Source organism: Rhopalosiphum maidis, chromosome 3 (assembly GCF_003676215.2).
Source record: "Rhopalosiphum maidis isolate BTI-1 chromosome 3, ASM367621v3, whole genome shotgun sequence".
Taxonomy (NCBI): domain Eukaryota; kingdom Metazoa; phylum Arthropoda; class Insecta; order Hemiptera; family Aphididae; genus Rhopalosiphum; species Rhopalosiphum maidis.
The window spans coordinates 23289802-23317726 of NC_040879.1; the positions used below are offsets into that span (position 1 = coordinate 23289802).

General features: G+C 27.2%; 2 protein-coding genes across 5 annotated transcripts in view; one reads left to right on the forward strand and one right to left on the reverse strand.

Annotated features, from left to right (window-relative positions):
• Positions 1-27925, forward strand: part of LOC113559447 (calcium/calmodulin-dependent protein kinase type 1) — a 340687-nt gene that overhangs the window by 27245 nt on the left and 285517 nt on the right. The window lies entirely within an intron of this gene.
• LOC113559449 (beta carbonic anhydrase 1-like) lies at positions 22456-23223 on the reverse strand. The gene has a single exon (XM_026965285.1). It carries the CDS (start codon positions 23221-23223, stop codon positions 22456-22458), a length of 768 nt encoding a protein of 255 aa, XP_026821086.1.

Consider the following 27925-nt stretch of genomic DNA (forward strand, 5'->3'; position numbering starts at 1 on the left):
CCAATATCAGCTATAGCGCATATAGTGCCGTGACTTAGTGTATATTTAGATGGGGTGTTTAGCCCATTTTAATGAATATCTCGTAAAATTCCAAATAATTCCATGTATTATATATATATATATATATATATTACTATTGAAATTGTGTGAAATTACCCCTAAAAATGAAGTTTATGTACAAGCTATACGTATTAGTATTTAAAAAAATTGTAATGTTGTATAACCGCTTACTTCTTTAGTTTTTCTTAGAAATTCTCTTAAAAACGTATATAGCCAAGACAGATATAAAATCAGTAGGTATTATAAAAGAAAATAATAGCATGACTTAATTATAAAATATTCGATTAACTGTATTGAACTATAACTTTAACGGTTGTCGGGTTGTGCATATTGTTATAAGTGATAAGCTTATTTTTTTCTTGAAAGAATTCACAGGATTACAGTTGTTAATAACTGAATAATTTTAATTAATTGTGATGTGCCTAAAATAAGCATTAATTTTAGATTTTAAGTGGAGCGTTTTAAAATACGTGTGTATTTTTTTGTACCTGATTTCACCTTTAAGAGTAGTTTTTTTAGTCAGTGTTTTTATGCAATACAATTAAGTACAATGTAGATATTTATTAGTATAAAGTTAAAATTATATTGTTTATAACCATCGTATCGAGCGTAAATTTATATGCATTAAGTGAAATATCATAAACCTTATTATACACAAAAGAAATTATGGATTTTTTTAAAAAAAATATGAAGGAGAAAACACCATAATGATAATAACAAGAACGGTTATAAAAACATGAAAAACATATTATATTTTAAGAACCAAACTTATAAATAACATCTAAGTAAAATTCATAACATCACTATAATTTTGAACACATTTTTGGTGTTAAACTTCATAATACTCGGGATCGGATTTAGATGCTTTTAAAAACCTCGTTATGTTTAATGTATTTATATGTGTATATGTATATTCTTTAATATAGTATACACATAATATTTATTTAAAAAGTTTTAGTGTTGTATAATATTTTATCGTTTATAACAAGGTACTTAGATGTGCTTTACAATTATGAAAACTAATAGGCCATATATTATTATATTATAATATTGTTATTTATATACATTTATTTTATTTACACAGTTTCTAAACAGTCGTGAAAACATTTTGCAATTACAACTGATGTATAAATAAAATTGTGCAAATTATAGGTATATATTTTTCTTTAAATTAATATTTTTAACATAATAGAAATAAAGGGTATTAAACTTCAAATATTGATTTTACCGACAAATAATAGAAACTTGATACAACATAAAATAAAAATATTTTCGAAAAACGAAAACGAGGAAATGAACTAATTGAACTCTCGGGCGTCAATCTTGAAAACTATATGATGTTAACTTAAACAAGAGAATAATGAGAAATGGAACTAATTCATTTTTTAAAGAAAATTTCCTTTAATCAATATAATATATTGTATAGTTACCGTACGACCGACGTAAAACCTAATAGCGGTCGCGTGTCCCGATTTTGTCGTCGATTAAATTTATTATATTCTGTCGTAGTAGCGGAGCCATTAAATAATTCATAATAATTTTACAATTCTAGGTACCTTTTCCCTGCCGTAAAAACGTAAATAAATTGCGAATTTCCCTATCCATTATCCAGTACAACAATAATAGCATTATGTTATATGGGCTTAATGGGTTTATAATAATAATATTATTGTCATTATTATTCTACAGTATATATAATACACACACATACACACACACAATTTGATAGATTTATATATACACTATGCAGTATGTAACGTGTATCACACCACGGCCGGTCCGACGGTTGTAGAGGTCGTGCTCTGTAATATTATTTAATATTGATTTAAACCGGTTCGAGCTGCAAACTGAAAAGAAAGTACGAATGTTTCTTTTTTTTTTAATTTTATTTTAATTTTCAAATAATATCGTTGTGTACAATGCATTCCGACGGAAATGGAACGCGGCCGAACGTTGTTGTATTGCTCGTCGCAATCATTCCCCGTAGTACTGCATAGTAAACAGACATTTTGACTCTACTGTTTCGTCGCTATTTACAAATTGAGTTTATGGACATATCGTCCCGACAAATATTAATATAGGATATTTGACCTAGGTATACCTATAGGTATTAAAGCCGTTTAATCCTTGTATTATTATTAATTAATTAATAATTTCTAAATAATAATAATAATACTAAGTTTGGAAATCAATTAAATAATAATAAAAAAAATGTGCACTTTTTTTTATTTTACGAAAATTATGTTAATATACAAACAAAATAAATGTCATTAAAATTTTAATAAATAATTGAAAATTACATTTATTTTTCACAGATTTACATTTTTACGCCAACTCACTTTTGCTTTTTAAATATTAAAAAAAAAATCAAATCTTCATCGTTATTTAAATTCTCTACAATATAATTCCATTTTATATTCTTTATAATTAATTGTAATTGGCAGATTTATTATTTCATTTTAGATATTATGTGAAGCAAAATGATGAATATATTGATTTTAACCTAATGCAGTGTGTATTTGATTGTGAGGGTCGAATTATGCTTATATATTTATAGAGTTTTTGGTGTTTCAGTATGAACTATTTATTACATACTTTTTATTAAATTGTCATTTTATGAATACTCAGTTGTAAAACGAATTGAAAATTTTAATAAACTTAATCCCATACGGAATATGATGCAAACGATTGTTATCATTATTATTATTATTGATCTTTTTGATTTTTTGTATAACGCTTGGTTGCATATGTTGAATAGGTACGCCACGAGCAGATATCTGTAATACTAATGGTTTTGATGATTTTTTTTTTTCATAATAATACTGAAATCGATTTTATTTGGCTTTGACCGCAGGTGTCATATGGTATGATATGACTCATATCCATAAGCGAATATTATCCATCCTCTCTTAAAAGCCAGGCATGTGCTGGTAGTGTGTTATTCAAATTTGCAAATAATGAGTATGGGGTAGTTGACATTTTTTTTGAAATCTCTTAGTGTTTGTTGTATTGTAGGTGTTTTAAAAGTTATGTCATTATTTTAATAACAAACCTATAACATACCACAGCCGATATTAAATGATTCGTATTATCCTTCAACTTTATTACCAAAACTAATTTTTTGTTTTTATCTGAAACGAAAGCTGAACAATTGAAATTTAATCATAAACCGTTTAACTCCGCTTTAAACTTTAAATCATAATATATTCACGGTATACTTGTTTTCTGGGGCATGGCTTATTATGGGTTGCTTTTAGAATTCTAGATGTGTTCTTCTGTTCTTCTAGAAATGTATCATTCAAATACGAATCTCCTCTTTAGTATTCTCTTCTCATACGGGATTAATATGTATATCTAATATCTACTACAAACAATGGTCCTGCCATCACCATCTCAATGTAAAGGAGTTACCCATTTGCGCCAAAAAAAAGGTATGTTTATTCTGACAGCCCATTTGAGCTAAATTTACCTGCGTAAAAATTTTACATTAACGACTTGGTTAATTCATATATTTAAAATACGTCGTGTCTGTAACGTATAATAAAGTTATTTTTTTAAGTCTATAGACTATTATTGATTATTATTTTTAAAAAAAATCCTACAAATGACTATGGCTTAAATAAATTTGTATTGTTTATTATTATTTGAGAAAAATTATATTACTTTATTATAATTATATCAGGTAAATTTGGCGCAAATGGGTTGTACTCAAAACGAATTAATTTTTTTTTGATGCAAATGGGCGATGCCGCAATCTAAATCTTAACATTATTTGAACGGATCTCTTTTAATTTAATTGTAGTTATATACACATTGCTACGTCTTGTTAAGCACTTATTGTTTATATTTTGTTTAGTACCGATGAGTACGTATAAACTATAAGCGATATAAACATTTCGTTAACAGTTGATATTTGAGGGGAATTAACACTACTGCATACACTCACTAACTCTCTCATCCCAGGGCATAACCATTTGGTCTTGCTTTTTTTTTTCAGTCGATTTCGCTATGTACAAACGCATTTGTTTAATTAAAATTGTCTGTTTAAAACAAATTACCAAGTGGCTACACTTGTTATGGTGCATTGTGCTGGGTAGCTGTGGGTGGGCTGGAATCACGAGCGGTGTAATGCAATTAGCGCGGTAGCCCCGTTTTCGGCTTGCGCGGTCTGGTATAATATGTAATATAATAAGCTATATAGGCCATTAAAAAGTGACCCCGGGGCCACACGGTTAGATTGACATTTTATTGTCGAAATATTGTCATTATTGTTATTTAATTAAACTGGTTTCTGGTAGTCCAATTATATTATATTATATATTGTTATTTTGCAAATGTCTGATGGCATGAACTTATGGTAGGTATATGACGTATTGGTACTCCGGTAGAATCATTTTCTCTTATGCATTATATTATATTATTATACATGTAGCCCATACACGACTATACAGCAATTTACGGTACTTATATAGAAGGTACACATGTGTATGTGCATAAATATGTATGTAATACAATTGCAAGTTGCTCGAGAGTTGCACGGCGATATATCACGACGGAGCTGTAATACCGTCGGACTGTTAACAAATAATACGCGTTTACGCGATAAATCATGCGTATAATCTATAATAAATTATAATAATGATATTATAGTATTATACAAGCAACTTGCGCGTTAGTTGGTTCTGTTCTGGTAGGTATTAATATTTGTATTTTATCGGCTATTGATATTAATAGTATCGTGCTATTCCTATCGTAATTGCCGTAGAACAGAACGAACATTATATAAATAACTATAGTAGAAGTATATTATGATACATTTTTTTTCAATCAGAAACGAATTGTAAGAAGTTCGAAGTTCTTGATGGCTTTTTTATTCAAGTCCTCAGTATTTATAAAATTTAAAATTTAACTAATACAATATTTTATACAGATTGTATTACAAATAGTACCAATTCTAAATTTAAAAAAAGGAACAAATCAGTTGTTTGAGTTAGGTGGCGCGATTTTTTCTAGGTATACATGAATCAAGCGCAACGTTTATTTTATGCTTTTATAGTAATGAATCAACATTATTGCGTATGTATCATAATTGCTACAGTCTATAAAATTGTAATATGTACGAAAATACATATTATAATTTATTGTTTAAATTGTCTTGAAGCTCCAGGCTAATGCCCGTTTTGTCTTGTGTTCATCACATCACTGGGTACAACAGCTAATTTTTCGATATCACTATACGAAATTATTTGTGTGTTAGTATTAGCAAATTATAAAATACACTCTTACCAAATGATAATATGATGATCTGAAACGATTTAAATGTAAAGAAATAATTTGGTTTTAGAACTTGTTAGTCAAAGACCAATATGAAAATAAAATAAGATCGTATTTAATAAATTTAAGTAAATATAATATCGTAATTAAATTGATTCGTCTGAAAATCTACTTGATTACTAGCATGATCCTCATGTGTTCGAATTACTTAATCGCGGTCAAACTAAGATAACTATAGATATTAATAACTATCGATAAAAGTCTTGTGTATTAAAGTGTAATTTAAGCATATAGCGGTTATGGCATGTTTTCGGTATATTTTTACCCGGAAAACGTCTCGTTTATAGATCATTATAGTCTTGTGTGGTCAAAACTTTCCTATTCCTTTATTAAGGCTTTGATACATCGTCTATATGCACTCGCTTTTGTACCAGCGTACATTACTATAAAGTGTAGAAAAGGCCGGTACTCGAGACCCTTTTGTACGGCTTTTATTTCCTTCTGGACCACTCCAAATATTTTCTGAGTCACTTCGTTTATTTTGTGAAAATATTTTTTATTTTATCTCTTATTTTTTCGTTGTTGTTAATCGCTATAGTAGGCATAGGTCACTAGGCCAGTAGTATAATATCTGAACGCTGCAGCAACGCAGCAGTTGATTAAATATTGTTATAGCTTAATTATATACAAGATGATTCTTTTATTATAAAACACTCGAGATTTCTTAACCCAACCTAGCAGTAAGTATAAGCCAAATCACTTAAGTTATACGCTTGCATATACATGTTACTATAATACAGCTCATATTATACATAGACAGCACACTTCAATTTAGCTAATCATCATTTAATAAAATACATAAAATACAATCTATTAAAAATAATGTATTTTAAAAAAAAAAACAAGGTTGACTTAATATATCACGTCACGTCAGCATATTTTAATACGGTTAAGATTGATGTTTCTGCAATTAATTTCTTAATTAGAGGATTGAGATGATTTTGAATTAAATATTGGTACTTGGTAACGACGATGTATTATAAGTGAATGACTACTTCCTATTATATATATATATATCATACATGTTACTGTAAATAATGTTAAACGGAAATTAAAATTATTCGCTGTTTATTACTTATTAACTTTATTGACAAAATACATAGGTATTTATCGTTATAAACCGGAAAATCACGTTAATGACCAAATACGTGGGTAATTATTGTTTTAGACCAGATATGCACGTGAAATTCAAGTTCTATAATTTGAAAAACGATGTATGTATTTTTAAAAATGGAAAGAATAAATCATTATTATTATTATTTGTTTTTACAAGTTTTACTGCTGTGACATTTAGGTACTGTTATACAACTTTTCAGCCCCGTGACAGGCACAATGTTTGTTGTTGCAACCAGTTTTGGAATGACAGCGCTGGTATCCTCGAGGGTCCGCAACAGAACTATTACTAGCTGCTTTTTAAACACATTTTTGATTTTCTAACTTATTCAACAAGATCACCATAATCCCTAGTAGACAACAAAGTGTTATTATTATCATCCTGTTTGTTCATGAGAATATTTTTAATTTTTTCGTTAAAAGTTGTATGAACAGTTTGTATGTCAATAGCTATTTCAAATTTGTACATACGATATCACTGTACACATATTAATAGGTATAATAACTATTTAATTTTTTGTTAGGCATGATATTTTATTCAATTGTAAGCTCCATCAATTTAGGGCGACCATAATATAGTAAGTAGATACATCTTATCTGTGTTCGTATTAGTGTACCCAGTTAGTACCTAAATTAGTTCAGCGGCCACCTATCATTGTTCGTTAAAAATATTTTATAAATTATAGTCAACATTTCCCATTACATATGGTTATTATCGTTATTCATTAGAAAAGAACGATAATTCCCATATTTGTAAGTAAATAACGTTATTTTTCGGTATAATATAATTCAGCGTAACATATACTAATCCAACCTGCAGCGGAGAGTTTAATTATTTTAAATATAATGGGGGCATTGGTAATGCGGTGAGAAGTTTTGAATTGAAAACTTTTAATTTTTGATAGACTTGTTTTTTTGCAGACATCCATATTTTGGATATCTAACAGCCATAATGGTTTGAGGGAGAATTTATGTACATATTCAGTTTGTTAGGAATTTCTAGTCCTGATGTCTTGGTCAGTAATCTATGAACTATGAAGTATGAGCGTTTTCTAAGATTGTCGAACTGTGGTTGTAGGGCTTAATAGAGTTGTAAGGTACCTCTACTAATAAACTATACACATATGTTATTAAGTAAACAATATAGAGCTATAAGTATACATGTTATTGATATTATGAAAAGTTAATATTGAACATACAAAGATTAAAAAAAAAAAAAACTATTTATTTAGTAACTGTTGCTTTTGACTACCTACACATTTATAATTAGCTCCAGTAGCTCTACTTTTGAGTGATATAAAATAATAATAATACAAATTGTAATGTTAACAATTAATAATTTTATATTTTTTATATAATAAATAGAGCAGGTATAAGTAAATTAAAAAAAAATTGTATACAAATCGCTTATAACAAGTATTTAATTTAAAAAAGGATTTTTTTTTGTTTTTTAATAGGATTTTCATTAGTAACCAACAACCGGTTATATTGTACACTAGTATAATGTTATTGAATTAGCTTGAATTCGTTTAGCTGACAGCTCACTAATACTATATGTGTATAAATGCATGTATAGGTATAAATTAGTTATTTTAAAATCAAAATCGATTTCAATAACACTTGTAACACTGTTAATTTGTATTGGGTGGATAATTTATTATGCATATACTTAGATAGTTATCGTAAATACAAATGTATAATGCATATATTGCATATAGATATTAATTATTATATATATATAGAATACCTCAGACGTAAAAATCGTGATCAAAAGTTTAAAGACATCAAAACGAGAAAAACTATTTATAAATCTATAATTTTTTTGATTAAATTAACTTTTTTTAAATAGCATCTTTTAATTATTCGGCATATAATCAATATATATATAAAGCACTTATACGTTTCAAATTTTTAATCGTCATTACGCGTCCGGAAAGGTCATTCGTTGGTCAGTAGAAGTTTCAATGGTTCAAACACACAATTGTAATCAAACGAGTTGATTACGTTTCCCCGATCAGCAATCACGAAAAATAATAATTGTAACAGTTATCATACGAGTTGAGAATCAATCAAGCATGTATATTTTTCGACTAGCTATATACCCGCGGTGCGTTTAGGCAATACACGAATGGTTTAGTGTTTACTTTCAAAGGTTCTTTGAGTTTCATTCGCTTGAAACTTGTTCAATATTATTTTGCGCCTTCGTATGTATAGTTTCACGAGTTTCGCAATAGTTTAAGCTCCACAAAGGACCGCGGGTGTGGTTGTACTATAATATACAAGTGCGCGAGTGTATTATATGCAGATCTCTTACTTCTATTATAAAACATCTCTTTGATGATGTAGGTGTTTTAGAAAAAGTAACTTAGAGTACGATGTATTTTAAGAACATGTTAAAACGAATATAATAAGTCTTTTGTGGGTGTCCCACATGTTGAAATTTAGGCGGGAAGGGGGGGATAACATGAAGTATGTATTTAAATAAAGCATTAAAAAAAAAAAAAAAATGTATTTTGGTTTTCACTGCTTGATATCGAAAAAGTCTTGTTATTGTAGTGATTTGTCATTAAACTTATTCTGTTAATATTTTTTATATCAAACTATTGACCCCGAATTTCAGCAATTTTTGTTCCTCCAAACACAGGTATAGTACACAGTTTTTTGATAAATTATGCTTATTTAATTTTGTTTGGTGCAAGCCTAACATATTACACAAGTCTTAGGTCGATTTTCATACTTTTTTGAATGTACAACGAAATTTTTTCTTTCTATAAAGTGCTAAATGATTGTCATGTTGTTGGAATTATCAGCTTTTATGCTAGATATATAAATATAATAAAATTGATTTTTATACATACTATGATAGTAAAATTGGTTTTCTCCGTTGATAACATAACATTATTATTGCTAGTTAATGGACGTAAGATCGTTTATTGAAACTTGAGCTTTAAAAAATTAGTTACAGACTAAGAGTCTCCCTGTATTTAATATTTAATACCGACTTGCTGTGTATAAAAATAACTTATGTATCTACAAATAATAGAGTTTCGTATGATAAAAATATTAAATGGGGGGAAATTTTAATCGCCTTCGCATATAGAGTGCTTTTGAAGGTTTTACTTTTCATGAGAAACGACGATAAATTGCTGCGACAAGTGTTGTAGATGTACCCAATATAAAACTCGTGGATGCGCGTGTAGAAGCAGACCGTATTCTTTTATACATTCATATATTATAATATATTTATTATATTTATTTATCATACTATAAAGGCTGCAGATTCTTTTCATATTTATTTCTCTCTTTTTTAATTCCCCTTCGAAAAATCATTATTGTAGCTTATTTTTATTTTTTATTTTTAGGGTCCTTAATGAGGTGTGAACGTAGGTACACCTTAAATTCAGTCGGATAATTGTGATGTGTGTATTTCTCCTAAATTACTATCTACAACGAATCAAATTAAAATAAATATTAATTTTCGTTGTAGATATAGATAGAAAGTCTATGTATTATTTGAGTGTGACTATTTATATTTATGTATACGCATTTTATGTTAATTCATATTTGTAAAATGTCTCCGATAAACGAGTTTCATTGGACTCTGTAGAAGGACATTTACGATAGAGAAGAGGACTCTCGAAGCGGAAGTTTGCTGGGTAAAGTCTGATGTGTTTTTTAGTTACAGTTATAAGATATTTAGTTATAGAGTGTTTAGCTATAGGTATATATGTTTAAAGGGTCTATGTGAATTTAATAAAATTTTCATTAAAATAACCTGAACTATTTAAACCTCTGACAAAAGTTATGGTACTTCCGTAAGGTTTGAATTTAAAATTTTTAAAATATTTAAGCTTACAAAAGTTAACTTTGCTTAGGTTTAGGCCACTTAATAAGTTTATAAAAATACTTCGACTAATGCAAAGCAGATTTATTTGAAAAATCTATAACATATTTTCATTTTTTTAAAAACTGAATCACTTTTACATACATTTTCCCGTTGTTTTTCATTTATACATTTTTTTGTATGTACGCCACTCATAGAAAAATTTAATTTAATTAATGAAAAACGTATGTTAAATCAATGAAAAACTGGTATGATTTTGATCCAATGAAGTCAACTCATTATATTCAGGTTATTGATTTCATTAAATTAATGAAGCTGATAATTCTTGAAAAATAATAAATTATCCATTAAATTAATTATGACTAAACAATTTCAAGAAATTATTTCTGTCATAGTAAGAAATCATATAATAGAAACAAATATTAATTGCAATAAGATTAATACTACCACCTTTAAATTATAACCTTAATATCTTTAAACTAAAGATTTAATATATTAGATAAAAGTAAATTTTCCTTCAATATAATGATTTTTTTTTTAAAAAATGTAAAAAATTCGAGCACCATGTTAAATTAAAGCGTCGTCCAAATCCGCCGGAGCGGGATTCGTTCTTGTTACTATTGTATCTACCTATGCTTGGAAACCTAACGCTAACACATATCGACTACAGTTTTAATTGATATTTGATGCCAAATCTTGAGCATTTAAGCCGTTATTTCTGAGCTGCTTTTTTATTTTACATTAAACATTGTTTAGTTATGCGATTAGTATAATTCATGTGTAATTAAACTTGGATATTCTTATTAATTGTCTTTTTAATTTATTTACTATTTATCAACAATATCTGTTTTTATTTTCATGTTTTTTATGTATTATATATTACCCTAAGCATAGACAAATACAGAATATACAATATACAATATTTTAATATACCAAATTTATTTTAAGAATTAAATATTAATGCTTATACCTGTTCTATATAATTCCAATAAATAGATTATAACACCTATAAACACAATAGTTTGATAAAAAAAATTGGAGGGGGGAATTATAGAGTACTATAATAATAGAGTAGGTACTCTTTTTAAAAATAGAACATAAGATTTAAATAATTGCTTTCCATTTGTTTCAGTCCTAAAAGAATATAGAATAAATAAATTTACTAAACAGATTTAGTTTAAAATGTTTTAATGTTAGACCCTTCTTATACAAATAAAAACTATAATAAGAGTAGTTTGCGCAGTAGTAATGTACGCGTTTGCTGCAATCTTACATAATATTCCTATGCCATGAAGCGACGCCAAAACTTTTCTACTAATTGACTGATATTTTTTTATCTTAAACTAAAAAAATATATTTTGGTCAATATAACGAAAAATGCTATTAATTCAATATCATTTTACAGTTGTTAAATTGAGAAAAAACGAAATATTGAAAATATTCCATTAACATTAAGATGTTTTCCTTAAAACTAATACTATTTTAAAAAACTTGAATTATGATATTCGATAACATTGATTATAGGAAATGTAACATTGATGTAAAGATTGATTTAAATGTATTTAATGTAATAAGCTATTGATTTTAAACCATTTTGTTAACAAATTAAGTACTATTTTTCATTAATTCAACATCATAATTATGCGTAAAAATGAAGATATCTTTCATTGTTTCTAAGTGGAACATAAAATAAAATATTTTTCTTTTTTATTTTAAAAAAAACTGAATAATATAATCAATGGATTTGCTAAAATTTAATTGTATATTTTTATTCTTAAATTAAAGAAAATATCTTTGAAATGATGAAATTTGTCATACATTTTAAGAAAACAATAAAATAGTAAATCAATGGAATGAAATCATAGAAATTAAAACTATATTTTCTCTGAGTGCGTATCAATGTACTATATAATTACTATATTGTAAACTTGATGGGAGTAATCGATTGGTAATGCACAGATTCTAACGAAAATTAACTACTCGCATAAAAGCAGGCCGTACCCGCATCGAAAGAAATAATATACTTTTTTGACAAGATCAAAACTGCATAGTGTGACATAGTGAATACCGTCCGGTCAAAACGCATCAGTTTTACCCGGACCCATCAAAATGCATAATGTAGCTAGGCCTTTAGCTTGTCGGTGACATCAATTTGGAAAATTACATATTCGTAACAAACCGAGGTGAGATAATAAACTTAATGTAGGGTTGGTCAATATCGTATTGTTAATATATCCTAGTATTATCCGTAAATGTGTAATAGCTTATAACAATAATTCACCTACAAAATTCGGTATACACCCAAAATTTAGGGTGTTTTATACAGCCATTTGATTGTTTATTAATATCAAGATGACGATAAAATTTTTCAATCGTATATAGGGGTAGAAAAAAAGTACCTATAGGTGTACATGCAAAAAAAAAAAAATGGCAAAACGGTTAATTTAATTTAATAAAAGCGGTCCCAAGACTCGTTTAATCAGATTCGGCGGTCAGTTAGGCAGTATTGTACGGAGGTCGATGCGAGTCGATACTACAAAAACACGTTTAGTAACCTATATAATAATGTTTAAGTATTCTTATCATAAGTCATAACTCATAAGTATAAATTCAATAACTATAAATAGCCTCTCATGCTGACAACACCATAACTTGTAAAAATATCGGGAAAAAATTAATTAATATAATAACATATCAATAAATATTATAATATGGTATATAATTCATAGTATATGTGCTGTAAATCGTTAAATTGATTTTAGCGATAATTTTGTTTGTTACCTTTACGGTAACTGCAATATAATTACGAGACGTGGACAATATAAATCATGTTTTAGAGCAAACCAATTGATAAAAGTAAACTGCAGGGTTTTTATGATACAGGTACTGCGGCTACCTTTATATAATATAGTAAAACTACTGTCTACTATGAGACTAGGTAGTACTTTTACTTGAGATTTAAAATTTAAATATTGTCACCGGTAGATCATACATATTGAGCAGTTTGCAATCTTTCCTCACACAAATAAACTCAAAAGGTCTACATTTATTTTGAAATAACCATATTTTTTTTTTTGTAAGTTTAAGCAATTTTTATTTCATTCTTACAGCATAACCACAGCAGGAATGTGGTGGCGGCTATACTTGGGGGCTAATTTAGTGAGAAGGTACTTGCCCACTGACATGTTATGAGTGTAAAGATTCCTGCTCTCTTGTTTTAAGCTCTAATTTATTGTGTATTACAAAATATTAATTTTTAAAGCATTATGCTTTAGCTTGCATATTATTTTTCTGCGTATGATTTATATAATAAATAATGGATAATAATTTATTAAAATATATATATTATATTGTATATTATGTATACACAAATTTAATATTGCTATGTAGGCTGATGATGCATGTATTAATACTCCTTCTCCGTTCTCTCAATTACATTTTTAAGTTGTTTCACGATGCATACGATCATTCTATAATTAATTTTATTATAGTCATTCATTCAACAAAATACGGATGCACAAAAATCCTATGGATGATCGAATGACGTGTCTGGGCATCTTGGCTTATCTATTTTATGAACGATGTTTGTTTTGTTTTGATTTTAATTTAATTTATTTAATTCTATTACATTATATTTACTCATTTAAGCCTTTTTTATATTTATTATTAAAATTACTTCATGTTTATTATTTTATATGTTATATAGCACTTATATTTTTTACTTCAATATTTTACTGTACCACTAAATACTATCAAGTATCGAAAATAAAGCAATATAATTTGACGTTTTAAGATGCGTATTTGTGTAGTGGTCTCTTAAATAATTGACTTAATTAAAAATTAACAGTTTCTGTTAATGTGTTTCTACCATTTATTGGTTTCCCTTTTTATTATTTATTTTACTTATACGTACTTATTACTTTTATTATATATTTTTAACTTTTGTTTTTGTGTATTTGTTTTTATCAAATTTGTTTATTGTGCTTTTTGAATAGACTGAAAAAATCGGTTAAAAAATGAAGAAATTGATCATTGACTATTTTAAGTTACTTTTTTAAAAATTAAACTGTAACTTTTAAGAGTTAAAATGAAAAGTAACTTTTAGCTTTAAATGTTCCTTTAAATTTAGCTATAACTTAACGATTTAAAAACAAAGTAGTAAACTACTTCAGTCTTTTCAATATCATTATAGTGTCAATAACATTTTGATGTTATGCTGAATGATTCCTTTTGGATACTCTATATCTATATGTAAAATAATAAAATATTAATATTATCATGATTATAATAACTATTATTACGTTGTAGGTAAGTACGAGATTGGTTGTACATTTCAATGGGATAAAAGTAAAATTAAAATGTCCAACAAAATCGTCGACGTTCGAGACGCCATTGAAACGCATCGATTAAAGGTAGTACATATAACATATACAGTTTAGCGCCAAAGGGCAAACGGTTTACAAGTGAAAACGTCGGATATACATCAGTTAAATTATTTTACTACACGCATGTGTCTCACGGCGCTGCGTCGACGCGGTCACCGTGATATTATAATAACAGCTGAATCGCTTCCCGGAGGGTTATGATAATGATATACCTTGTGATCACATTCATTATACGATACATAATAATTTTATGTACCATGACCGCGGTGGCAATACAACATGAAAATCACGCGGTACACAAGCGGGAATTGCTTAACCTAACCTACACGATAAGTCGTGAAAATATGTGTATCCATGCATCATGATAGTATTAATATTTACACCTACTTAATGTCTCGAAACATTGTCCCACCAACGTGAAATTATAGGAGAGAAAAAGATTTTCGTATAGGAATGGACATATTTTAAATACACAATATGAATATGAATTCCGGGCTGTAAATATTGATAGCATTTTTATATAATGTAATTTGTGTAGTACTGGTAGTACTGGTAGTACTGGTTTTAATGGGTGATAAGGCAGTGTCTTCTCCTTGGTTAGTTAATTATTTTCGAAATTTAAAAATTGAAATTGTCGTTCCGCTATATCCAATATCTCGGCATTGAGTACAAAGGATAGACCACTTTCAATTTTCCTGTGGTTTCCTATCCTCTTCTTCGCAACCACACATAAATAAAATAAAAATTCCTTCAACATAATGGTTTATGATGTTAATATTAATATGTATAATAGACGGTGTGTAACAGAAATAACTGAAAAATATAATTAACTATGAATAGCTCGATAAATACATAATAATATTCTACTAACTGATAAATAACTAGTTCTAATTAATATTTTTAATTTGTTTTTTCATAGTAAAACGTTCATATTAATTTATAGTAAATTAAATTTTTGAAACATTTTTAAATATCGGTTGCAATATTGACTGTAACAAAAGCTAAAATATAGTTAATTAATCACATAATTCCAGTTGTTACTGTTATACTTTATAGTTTTTTGTATGTATCTATATTATGATGTATATTATATACGTCGTATATTAACGTGCAATATGCCTCCAGTCTTTATATTTAATTGTGATCGACATAATTGTTCGTAGGTATGAACGTTATTTTATAATTAGGCCGTATAAGGGTTTGAAAATAATTTAAAAAATAAAATATAAAAATATTTAACTATATACAATGTTAACTTAATTAAAAAAAAAACTCGCCCTGCAGTACAATAGGTTTCAAATGTTCCTCATTACTGTTATTTAAATTCAATGAAAAATGATTCTGGTGATAATTATAGTCTATATTTCTAAGGATGTTCGAATATATATATATATATATATATATATTGCTCTTAGATATTTATTTTTTTATCAGTAATACGGCACGTTAAATTATTTTTTTCCAAAAATCAAACGCATAAATTATGTAATAATAATTGATGGATTAAAATTCAAAATGTACTTTTGTTAACATTTACAAAAATGAGTTATAAATCGAGTACTATCGAAAATTGTCGAGAAACTAAATGGCATCATCAGAATATATTAAAACATACTGTTTCTTGGTAAAATTCGCTTTTAAAATTGACTGGTTAATCCAAAACTAACCTTTTCTATATGGTATTTAAATAATCAAAAACGCATTTTTTCCAGTTTTATGTCAAAACGTACCATTTGCCATATTAAAAGAATAGGCTCCAATCATTAACTATACTAAAACGAACAATTTCTGTAAATTATTCCCAAATGTACATTTGTTATGTTAAAACTTACCTATACTAATGCTCGTGTGGTACGTATAGGAGAATAAAATAGTCAATTCAAAGCGTACCAAACTAATGGGAATAGTACTTTTGAATTATTGTCAATTTTGAAATGCCAAAAAATAAAATATATACTTTTTAAAAATAGCTATAACTAGCATATTATGCTTAAAATTTATTGAGGTTCAATTAACTTACATTTGGTTATAGGAGAGGAGGTACAGAAAATCGCTTCTCCTGAAAAATCAATATTTTGGCTATTGTTAAATAGTATGTTTTGGATTTCCGCCTCTCAATTGTGCATATTATTATTAATTTCATAGCTAGTAAACTATTATTAATGTATATGTTTATATCTGTCGTAACGTTGAATAATATGAATATTGGTGTAAATAGTTTAAAATTAATTTCAATATTTTAAAAACCTAAATCATTATGCTTAAAAAATAATAATATACGTTATAGTGTATAAGTTTCAAGTGTGTACGGTTATTTTTTTTATTTTAAAAATTTTAACGAAGCCTTTTAGAGAAAATTTTTTTTTTTGGTTTAAGTGTCCAACTTCATCAGTATTTGAAATTAAAATAATGTATATAAAAAAAATAGATTATACGTATTCTTTTGTACTATGGTACTAAATTTGTGACCCCCTCCCTCCATTGAAGTTTTATAAAAATCATTACTAATCACTCATTCACATTCTGTCATTATAAATATTTGTACGTGTGTCTTAACCAACTACTGGAAATGTGTTCCTTCACTACTTGCACTAACTGTTGGTGTCTCGACGTGGCGATAGTAAATAAATGAAATTATTTAGTGATACCTCTACCAAACGCGCGTGACACATCGAAACATAATTATCGCGTTTATGTGACGCTGTATTACCGAACACCGTCCGTCCGTTCCTATTGCATCATTATCACGTTTCATATTATTATCTAGAGAGTTGTATACGTGCACTTTGGTGCTTAGCGTGCCTAATTAATAATTAGTAATCGTACGGTGAGAATCGTGGTCCCCCTTGTTTAATAGGTATACTACTAAACGAGTTTCAAATGTTTCAATATTTTATTAAGTATCTATAAATGAATATATTTGGTCGAGGTGAACACAAATATTTTATACAAACACAAAAATACTTTTGTTTAAACTTGGAAATCCAAATTAAAACATAATATTTTAAGTAACTGCACTTTAATTCACCATACGGTATAATCTACTAACTAATCTTTGTTAAGTGTAAAATTATATTAATTTATATATAGTTTGCCATTAGGCTATGTGCCCCGCCGAATTAATTTCGTGTTGTGGGAGTTATATAGGGAAAGGATTTATTTATAAAATAATTAATCAATAGAAGTATTAATGAACCAATTTTTTTCATATTATATTAAAAATTACACAGATGTAGATATTTTTTCACCGTTCGTCGAATGCAATTATTATCGATTAATGCCGAGCAATGTGTCTGACGGCGGGGTGTATAATTGTATAAAATGTTTGAAGGTAAGCTGCAATGATGAATTTTTTACGTATTTTAAAAATTCGATTTCGAGATGAGCATTTAGAAATTAACTATGTTCTGGTGGCATAAATGTTGATTGAAAACCTGTTGCTCCAATGCCGCTTATTTTAGAATCGATGGTATTTTATTTAATTGTTAGTTCAGTAAGAATACTAAAACCAGTACGTACGAGTGTTATCAAAAATACTGCATTTCTCATATTGTATTTAGAATTACCTGTGCATCGGCGGCAATAACGACATTTTTGACAGTTTAAATTTCAGTGTAATTTATACATTTGGTAATTTTAACTAGGTATACATACCTATACCTAAAATAATTATACCTGTTGTACGATAAATACTGATTTAATTTAAGGTTTCCTTGTAAAAAAAAGAAAAAATATGCCCTACTAAAATTATTATTTAATTATCGCGTAAAGCATTTACAATACTATATATCATTCAAATTGTTTTATGAAATAAGAATTTTAACAATTATTCTTTGGTACAATATATTATACTAAGTAATGGCTCTGCTGTATTATTGTATTCCTTGTCATTGAGACCACTAAATCAGTGTCATGTTTGTATTAAATTTGATTTCAATGATAAAACATTGCATACAAAAAACGATTTTGAGCGAAGACTGAACTGATTCGTGATAAGTATTATTATCTAAGCATATTCATGATATGTTTTGTGATATTGCTATTCAAATAATGTACTTTACTATTAGTATCATGGTAGGTTGATTTAATTTTTGAATTAAAAAACATTGCATTAATGTTAATTTAATCAAGAAAATTTCTTTATAGATATTTATAGAAAAAAAAAACTAAAAAAAATTAAACGATTGGTTTAACGAAGACTGTTTAACATTTTAATAACCAAGATTACCAAACTAGGTATTCTAAAATTTTAACGAATTTTCTTATTATTATTTGTTTTTTTGATTATTTTAAAAAGTACTATGCATTTTCAATTTTCTTCCAAAAGTCATCACTGAAGTTGAGAATTAGAGTATTTTAGCCACTGGAAATAGTATCTGCAGACACAAAAAATTAAAATAATAAAAGACACATATTAATATATTATTATAAATTCGATACATGTATTAGAATTTGGATTGCTAGGATAGCTTCTTGATAAATTAATCGCTTCCTTCAGATTTTAAAATGTAAATTGTGAAGTCTATTATTTTATAAAAATAAATATATACACGCAGTATTAATAATGAACGAGTATTATACGCTGCCTCTAAACAGTATATCGATATGGTGATATGCTGTGGAATTTTTTTTTCAGCTCTAACCAGCCATATGTTTTTCGTCGTTTGTTACAAATAATAATTAATTTATAAAATATGTAATGAATTTTTATTTTGTAAAACCACAGGTGTGCATATATATATATATATATTATATATTGGTTGTAATTGGTAAACAAAAGTTTAGGTTAAGTGTGATTTATTGTAGGTGGGCGAAGCCCTATAGAAAAAAAACCTATTTAGAAATATATTAAATTACACAATGTACACGCTTTATCGCACATAAGTCCGATCTTGATGAAATTAACAAAGAAGTATTTGCTTTACCAATAATTTGGCGGATTCGTTGTCTCTGTTGAATAAATGTTTCATCATGTGGCTGTGGGACATTGGATAAGTGAAAGTTATATATTATGTTAATTTTAACCTGACGCGTTACTTTTTTTTTTATACATTTAATTGTAGGTATACCTTTACCCACACAAATCAACATGATGAATAACGAGTTGACGTTGAATCGCATCCGTTCGATTTTAATTCTGGTAAAGATAATTTTGAATTTTAATAGAATTTAGTGTTATAATGTTATATACTTATATTATACAGTGACCGAACAACATCAAAAATTGCATATTATGTAGGTTATGTAAATACGTGATAAATAGTAATATTTTGTCTATAATTTGAGTATAATTGTAGTGGCACTCGAGGTCAAGGGTAAATCTAAGATGTGGTATATGAAAAATTGAAATCTATAGATACCAAATATATATATACCCTTCTAGTTTATTAGTTAATTAATAAAAAAAAAAAAATGTAGTTACGTTGTATAATGTATGTCCACGACAGTAGGTTGTAGTTTTACATATTCCTGTACGAAATGCATAGCTGAAAACTAGGTAAAAGGTATGCAATAAAGAGTATTTGAAAAATTGTATAAATATTTAAATTCAATTTAATTTGTTTTTATCTTTTTTTGTACATTTTATTTCGTTTAAAATAGGATGAATATTTAAATGTCTTTGGCTAAATGTTTTAAGAGTATGAAATTCGAATTGAATGTGCTTAAGAGCCTAATAGCTTTATTTTGGCCCTGATTAATACCTTCGTTGTTATTATGTAAGGAACTGGACGATAGTAAGCTGCTTGATAAAACCTTAAATAATATACTGCAGGTACCGATGTGACATGAATCAAAGAGAGGATGAGAGCAAGAGAGGGTGAGTGAGTGTGTGTGAGAGAGCTACAGCAAAATAGTGTATCGAACAATTAATTAGAGTCAACACATGCCTATTCATATATTATTGTTGTATAGTAAATAATGTATTTAATATATTTTTGTACTGGCAACACATTGCAAATAAAATTGCCGTTAAATTTCACATCTAATAGCTCAAATCACCGCACAAATGTACACCGAATTTTTAAAATATTTAAAATTTGAATTCATCTGGAGCATGGAAAAGTAATTAGATTTGTGATGGTACATTTATTCAAGGTATAATAATATATTGTGGAACCACGACAAGCTTGCTTATATTTTGTATGTATGTAGAATGAGCTCAAAATTTAAATGTACAAACCTTCTCGTGTATAAACGTATATAGAAAGGTCCGGTAACTGTCAACCTTTCAAAGAAGGTGAGCTTTCGAATTGTAAATTTGTAAATCGACGTTGTAATTTTACTCTGCCAGTCGGCGGTTGTTTGTGCGTGTGTGTTACCGTAAACTGTGCGTACATTTTTAATGAAATACAAAAAAACTTGTGTAGTCATATTTAATGTTTACTTATTACTCACTACTAGCTCTGGTCGTATTATAATATGACGTAAGTACATCATTGATGGTATTTTATGTTGTACATAATGCGAGTCATTATTTGAGTACTGGACATTTTGTGCGTTATGGTCTAAATTGAAGCTGTATGTTTGATTTATACAACTTACTACGTTTTTTAGTAAAAATATTTTTTTGGAATTTTAGATTCCGAGAAAATGTACGTGGAATGTATTAATTTCATGTTTTCTATTTTTATTTTATTAAAAAAAATTATTATCTCTATAATATGATACGATCCCCATTTTATTGTTTAATCACGATTCTTTATTTTTTATTTTAAGTAATCAGCATAATAAACAATAATGGTTTATTGTTATTATGATATTATTCTTGGATTTTGTATTGTTGAGTCTTGCTTGTATATAATATAGTTTTAATAAATAATAACGTAACTAAATTTGACAAACATAATATATAGTAATTGCATAAAGTTCGATTAGAGTAAATATCCACTGATTTAGGAGCTCAGCGGGTGAAAAAAATGTATATTGTAATAACACAAATACATGGTAATAATACTAATAATAACAAGAAATTTATTAGTATACATTTTTTTTATTATGATTAAGGTTACTGGACCATATTTTTTTTCAATTGGAGGATTTAAATGAATAGGTGTTGATTTTTACAGAATGTATAAAAGTTGTATCTTAACGTCAAGTTACAAGTACTTTTTATGTTTTATTATTTATTTACTTATTGAGCATATTGTGCGTTTTGGGAACAAATTAGATTTGGATTATTTTTATAAGCATGTGAATTCCTTAGTTTTGTTTTCCTATGTGCTTTGATGTTGTATTTATTATTAATATTGTGAGTTGTTTATAATTAATATTATATGAAAAGCAGGGTATTTTCATGCTTCTAATATTAGTTTCTACTTTCTAGTTATCATGTTAATTGTATTTTGTTGATTGTTTATCTGCATATAAGGCATCTGCCATTTTAACTGTGATAAATTATTCATAAATATAAAATAAATAATATAATAATATATACATGAAAAATAAAACAACATATTACGGTGATTCAAAATTCTTCTGAAAAAAAAAACAGTTATATGAAATTAAATTAAGTACGTTAATGTGTGTATAAAACCTATATTACAGGTTTATTGTTTAGTTGAAATATTCGTTTTGGAATGTTATGTACATGTACAATTGTAATTATATGGATAATTGTTTTATATTCTTAATTTTAATAAAGTACCAATTTAAGTCTTTGTGTGAGTGTGTCAATAAATAAATGTACGTTGATTTACGTAAATTTAATCGCAATGCTTCTTAGCAATAATACTTAGAAACTTCTTCCACTAGTCTATCTACATTTTTTTCGTTTATCTCTACGAATTGCTTGCTCTGTCTACTGAAATAGTGTATATAGCCGGTATATATGTCAAACCAAAGAGCGTGTATATGCAGGTCATATGTCTCTAGACGCTTCTTAAGAAAATCGTAACTTGCAATATTTTGAATTTGCTGTAAGGTATTAATCTGTGACAACTTATCTATTACGGAAAATTTGTTACCCGGATCAATGTAAGCACAAATTCTCCGCAAAGGCGTCTCGGCCTGGAAAATGAGTGGTATGTCAAAGCTTGACCCTTCTAGTTGTTGGTACTTTTCTAAAGACGACATTGCGTGCGTACAGAGCCATGCTCGGAGCGGCGACATTCGGCGGTTGACTATGCTACTATATTCCATGTCTTTGAGTAGGTGTAACAAGTTCATTGCTTTGCAGTCAGAATGCCCGCAAACAATAACGTGTCTTATATCATTGTGTATAACTCCCAGTTCCAAGGCAGCTGGTTCACATGTAGTATATTCATCCAGGAAATGCTGTGAATGAGGAATCAAATTTCCAGCGTTTCGGACGATGAACATATCACCGACGTTGCTTTCAGTAAATCTGGCGGGTAACATACGACTGTCCATGCAAGTGAAAAATAAAGCTTTAGGCTCTGGTTTGTTTTTCACCTGAACGAACTGCTCAACCATCTTTGCCCTATTCGTCTGTCTGTACTTCATTATGCCCCAAAATATGCGGTCCATGTCAGTCTAGTAATTTTCAATCGATCGACTGATTGCGCTCTTTTATACTTTTAGACTACTCTAATTTTGGCCACTGAAAATTTCTCAAGAACGACTGTCGAGCTGCTTTTGAAAAGTTTGAATACAATCGATGGTGGCTTGTTGCTGTGTAATGAATCAAAATATGAAAAAAACTTGCTGATATTTGACATAAATTAATCACCACATAATATTAATAGCTATACTAATAATTGGAATGTTGTTATAATAGTTAAATGATAATAAATTATGGCTATCGGGTTTTGTACTGAAATTTTTTACATGGACTATTCATTGCGAGATTATAATATTATTATTATTCTAACTGGCGGTAAATGGTTTAGATTATATATAAGATATTTATTTTAATATACTTTAATGATTTGATATATATTTTTACAGATGGGAAAAAAAGTATTTGGAATAAATGCACTCATATTTATAATTTTTAATAATATTCGAAATATTATTATTTTGAATACTTAAAGAAATACTTTTAATATATTTTTGTTTCCGTATATTTTGGTATCGGAGTAATTAATTTTGTTATTAATTATTTTTTATTTTCTCTGTTAAAGATAATATTTTAATTAAAATGTAATAAATGTGTATGATGTATCAAAGTATCAGACAATTACCATGAATACATACAAATATATTTTTGTCTACTTAACAACTTTAATCAAGGCGTATAAAATCTCTAAAATACAGTTCTATTTAAATAGTGAATATTTATATTATTATTTATTATATTTATTCAATAAAAAATGCTTCGAATACGAATATTAGCTTAAACGTATCAAAGGTTCTTAATTTTATTTTATTCTTAGTCATAGGTTAAATTTATATTTTAGGATATTTCCATACATTAGTTAAAATAACATAAATAATATATAGTGGTTGATTTAAAATGAATATAATACTATGATAATTTGCAAGAAAACATTAGGAAAAAAATATATTGTAATAATACAAGGGTATTTTTATAGGAATTTTAAAAAAGTATTCTAAATAGTATTCGGAATACATTTGAAAAAATTATTAAAAAAATTTTCGGAATGCAGTTTTCGAAGTAAATTATTCCGAACTCTACCAATTTCTGTATTTCAATAAATTATTTATGTCTAATTTTTTTATATAGAAGGTATTCAAGGTGTAACATTAACATCTAATTTATATGAAAATATAATTACTTACTTATATTTGGATTGAACGTTACTCTTATGCCGTGAATCCATAGATCCATATAAATCCACAGATCAGTTGAGTGTACAATGTAATTTATGTTTTGGAATTAGTGAAATAATTTAAACACTGATATAATAAAAATATTTGTATAAGTGATAGCCAATGATCGGACGAAGCTTTATACTAGAACAATTGTAACTCTAGCTTAGATTAGAGAGAACTGACTGATTTTGATTACTTTAGGTTCTTCTTATACCAGTGACCGATTGTACTTGTTATCTGTTTTAATTTATTTAAGTGGTGAAAAGGTACAAAAATGTGTTATTGTTTTTAAAATTTTTGTCATACTAACGTTAAAATATGAAACTGCAATGTTATATTAATATTATACCATTATCACTGTGATAAATATCAAATTAATTAATATTAAATTATTAAAATTAAATATGTCACTGTTGAACCCAATAACACAATTTATGTAAATACATTTTAATCCATTAGATTAATATTAATATTATATTATATTATTTATCTATTAAATTTATATTATGAATTACAAGGTACGGGTTCAATAATGACATACTTAATATTAATGTTTTGATAATTAATAACAACTTTTATTGGGAATAAATGTCTACAATATTTAAGGAAAATTCACTGAACTAATTTACAATACAAATAATTTAAAATCTATCAATGCTAGAGATTTGATATTTTCATCAATATTATATTTTATAATAGCTTTTATTTTTGATAGGATTTCATAAAAAATATGAATATTTTAATGTGTTTTACCTATTACTGTTTTGTATAATTTTTAATAGTGAAATTTTTATAGTTTTTCTATTGTAATATTAACAGTGTTTCGCTAAGAATCATTTTATTTGCATAAATTAATTATACTATTCAAAAACACTAGGTAAATTTACTTTTATCTTATGTACCTATCTACTAGATTTGTCGAAGAAAAATAGTTTTGATGAGTGTGAATTTGCTTTAATAATATCTGTAGATATTTTGACTTGTTAATTGCTGTTTTATTTTAATTTAGTTAATATTTATTTCATATCATAATGTGTATTATAGATTGCAGGATGTAGTATATTACTTAATAGGGTTTTCGTTAATATAATATGATTCAGATAAGGAAAAGTTCGATGTGCGTGCTCTAAAATTTTAACATTTGACCACCGATGGCAGTTTTTTTATTTCGGACGCGCTCGCGAAACATTTTTAAAAACGGTATTTAAGATTTTTATTCGATTCGTTATTTTTGACTGCAGCTTTTATATTATAATATATTCGTTTCCATTAGGCGTTTATATTTATGTGGTGCTTTTAATGCTCCGGTGGATGCAATTATTTCGATTTTAATTTATTACTTCTGGGTAAAATAAATTAAACGAAAGTGGATCACACCTGATTACACGTCGGACAGTATAATTAATTGCCGTCGAGAATATATATAGAAAACTACCAAACATAAAATAGACGGTGGTGCTGCGTTTTAGTTTCCGACAGCGAATTTTCACGTTATTTTTTTATTTTATTTTAAAGCTCCCGTAAAATTTAACATCTATATTATTTTATTATTATTATGGTATTATAATATAATATTCTTATAGCGTTTTCGCCGGTTGCACAGTTACACGGATATATTATTGTAATGTACGCTCGAGGTGTTAAGTAACATTTGATAAAACAATTTTTTTGTACTATATAGTGGCAACTGATAAATCATGTATTTTTAAGTTACAAGTTTTCGCAGTTTTGAATACCTTTGATTTTAACGATCGTCGTATTTATAATTATTATAAATTATTATTAAATAATGCTAAGTGTATAGTATATATATCATATATGACACATGTATACATAAACTATAAGTTTAATGATTTTTCAGAAAAAACATTATAATTATATGAAGTACTTATATTAATATTATGTTTATTAAACATTAGTATTTTCATTTAATTATTAATGTGAAAATTTTTATCCGTCATATACTTTGTGTTTCAATTTGAAATTTATTCTATTATAAACGGTTTCATAATATAATTTTTCCTTGATAATTCCTATGAAATCAATTTGCACTCGATGGTATATAATCATTAAAATAAACTATTCGGTCAAGGCCTAAGGGCCAACGATATATTTTATGTTCGAATATATACGAACAATAAAAATGGTTTTTTTTTATCATAAGAGTTATCGATGTTAAACTCTTAATATATTTTGTAGTATATAGATTTTAAAAAGTTTTTTTTGCGCAAACACGTTGTATACTTAGGTTAAGTCATAGCGGAGATCTTGTGAAATATTGAGGGGGCTCAAATATTTGATGCCAAACAGACCCGTGGGGGTTTTACCCCCACACCACCAACAAACTAATTTTTACATTAAATCACTCATAAAAATTGTTCTCGTTATCGTGATAACTTAAATAATTACAAACATAAAAAAAAGAAAAATTAATAAAATACTATTGCCATTTTTAATTAAATTTATTATTATTCTATTACATTTCTTGTTAAAAGTATTTAAAATAGCTTCATTACTTAAAGCTTTAGTTTTATCTTTTTCAATATTTTCTATTGAAAATACATTAAATTTGTTTTTGATGTTTTTAGCCATGTTTTTATTTTCCTCAAAGCAGAAAAATTTCTTTCGCACGTATCAGAACAAGCAAATTGTATCATTTTATAAAGATTAGGAAATGCTTGAGATGAAATATTCTTTTTAATATCTTCAATATCACCAATAATAATGTCTTAATTGTTCGGTATGTTACCATAAATAATAAATTGGTAATTAGTTTGTATGTAATGTAATAAGTCAGCGTTTCTCAAAGTGTGGGTCGCGTCCCATTGGTGGGTCGTCAGTCAATTTTTAGTGGGTCGTGAACAATTTTTTGAATTATGATGTCAATGCTGTTATTAACCATAACAGAAAACAAACACATATTTCACATACACCTCATTATTAAAAGTACATTTATAAAAATAAATTGGTTATAAACCTAAAAAAATACTAAATATATATTACAAATTTATACATATTTATATAATACAAATTTTGTTTTTTATAACTTCTTTTTGAAAAGTGAAATCATGTGGGTCGCGAAAGATTTTTTAAGGTAAATTTAAGCCGCGGTACTAAAAAGATTGAGAACCACTGTACTAGGTACATTTATATACGTAATTGTGGATATAAGAATATAATAATGATAAAAATTCTACAAACTGTACAAAATTACGGTATTGTTTGTTTAATATTTTTAAGGCGGCTTTAACTTCAAATTATTTATTTGGGGGGAAGCCCCCGTAAGCCCCCCCCCGGTCTCCGTCTATGGGTTAAGTACATATTTTATATAATATTACTTATATGTACTCTATAAATTCTTAAGCTGTTTATAATATATCTACCTGTTATGTATACACAGCGAGTTCATAAACATATTATAATATTATAAGAATAATAAACAAATGAGTACCTA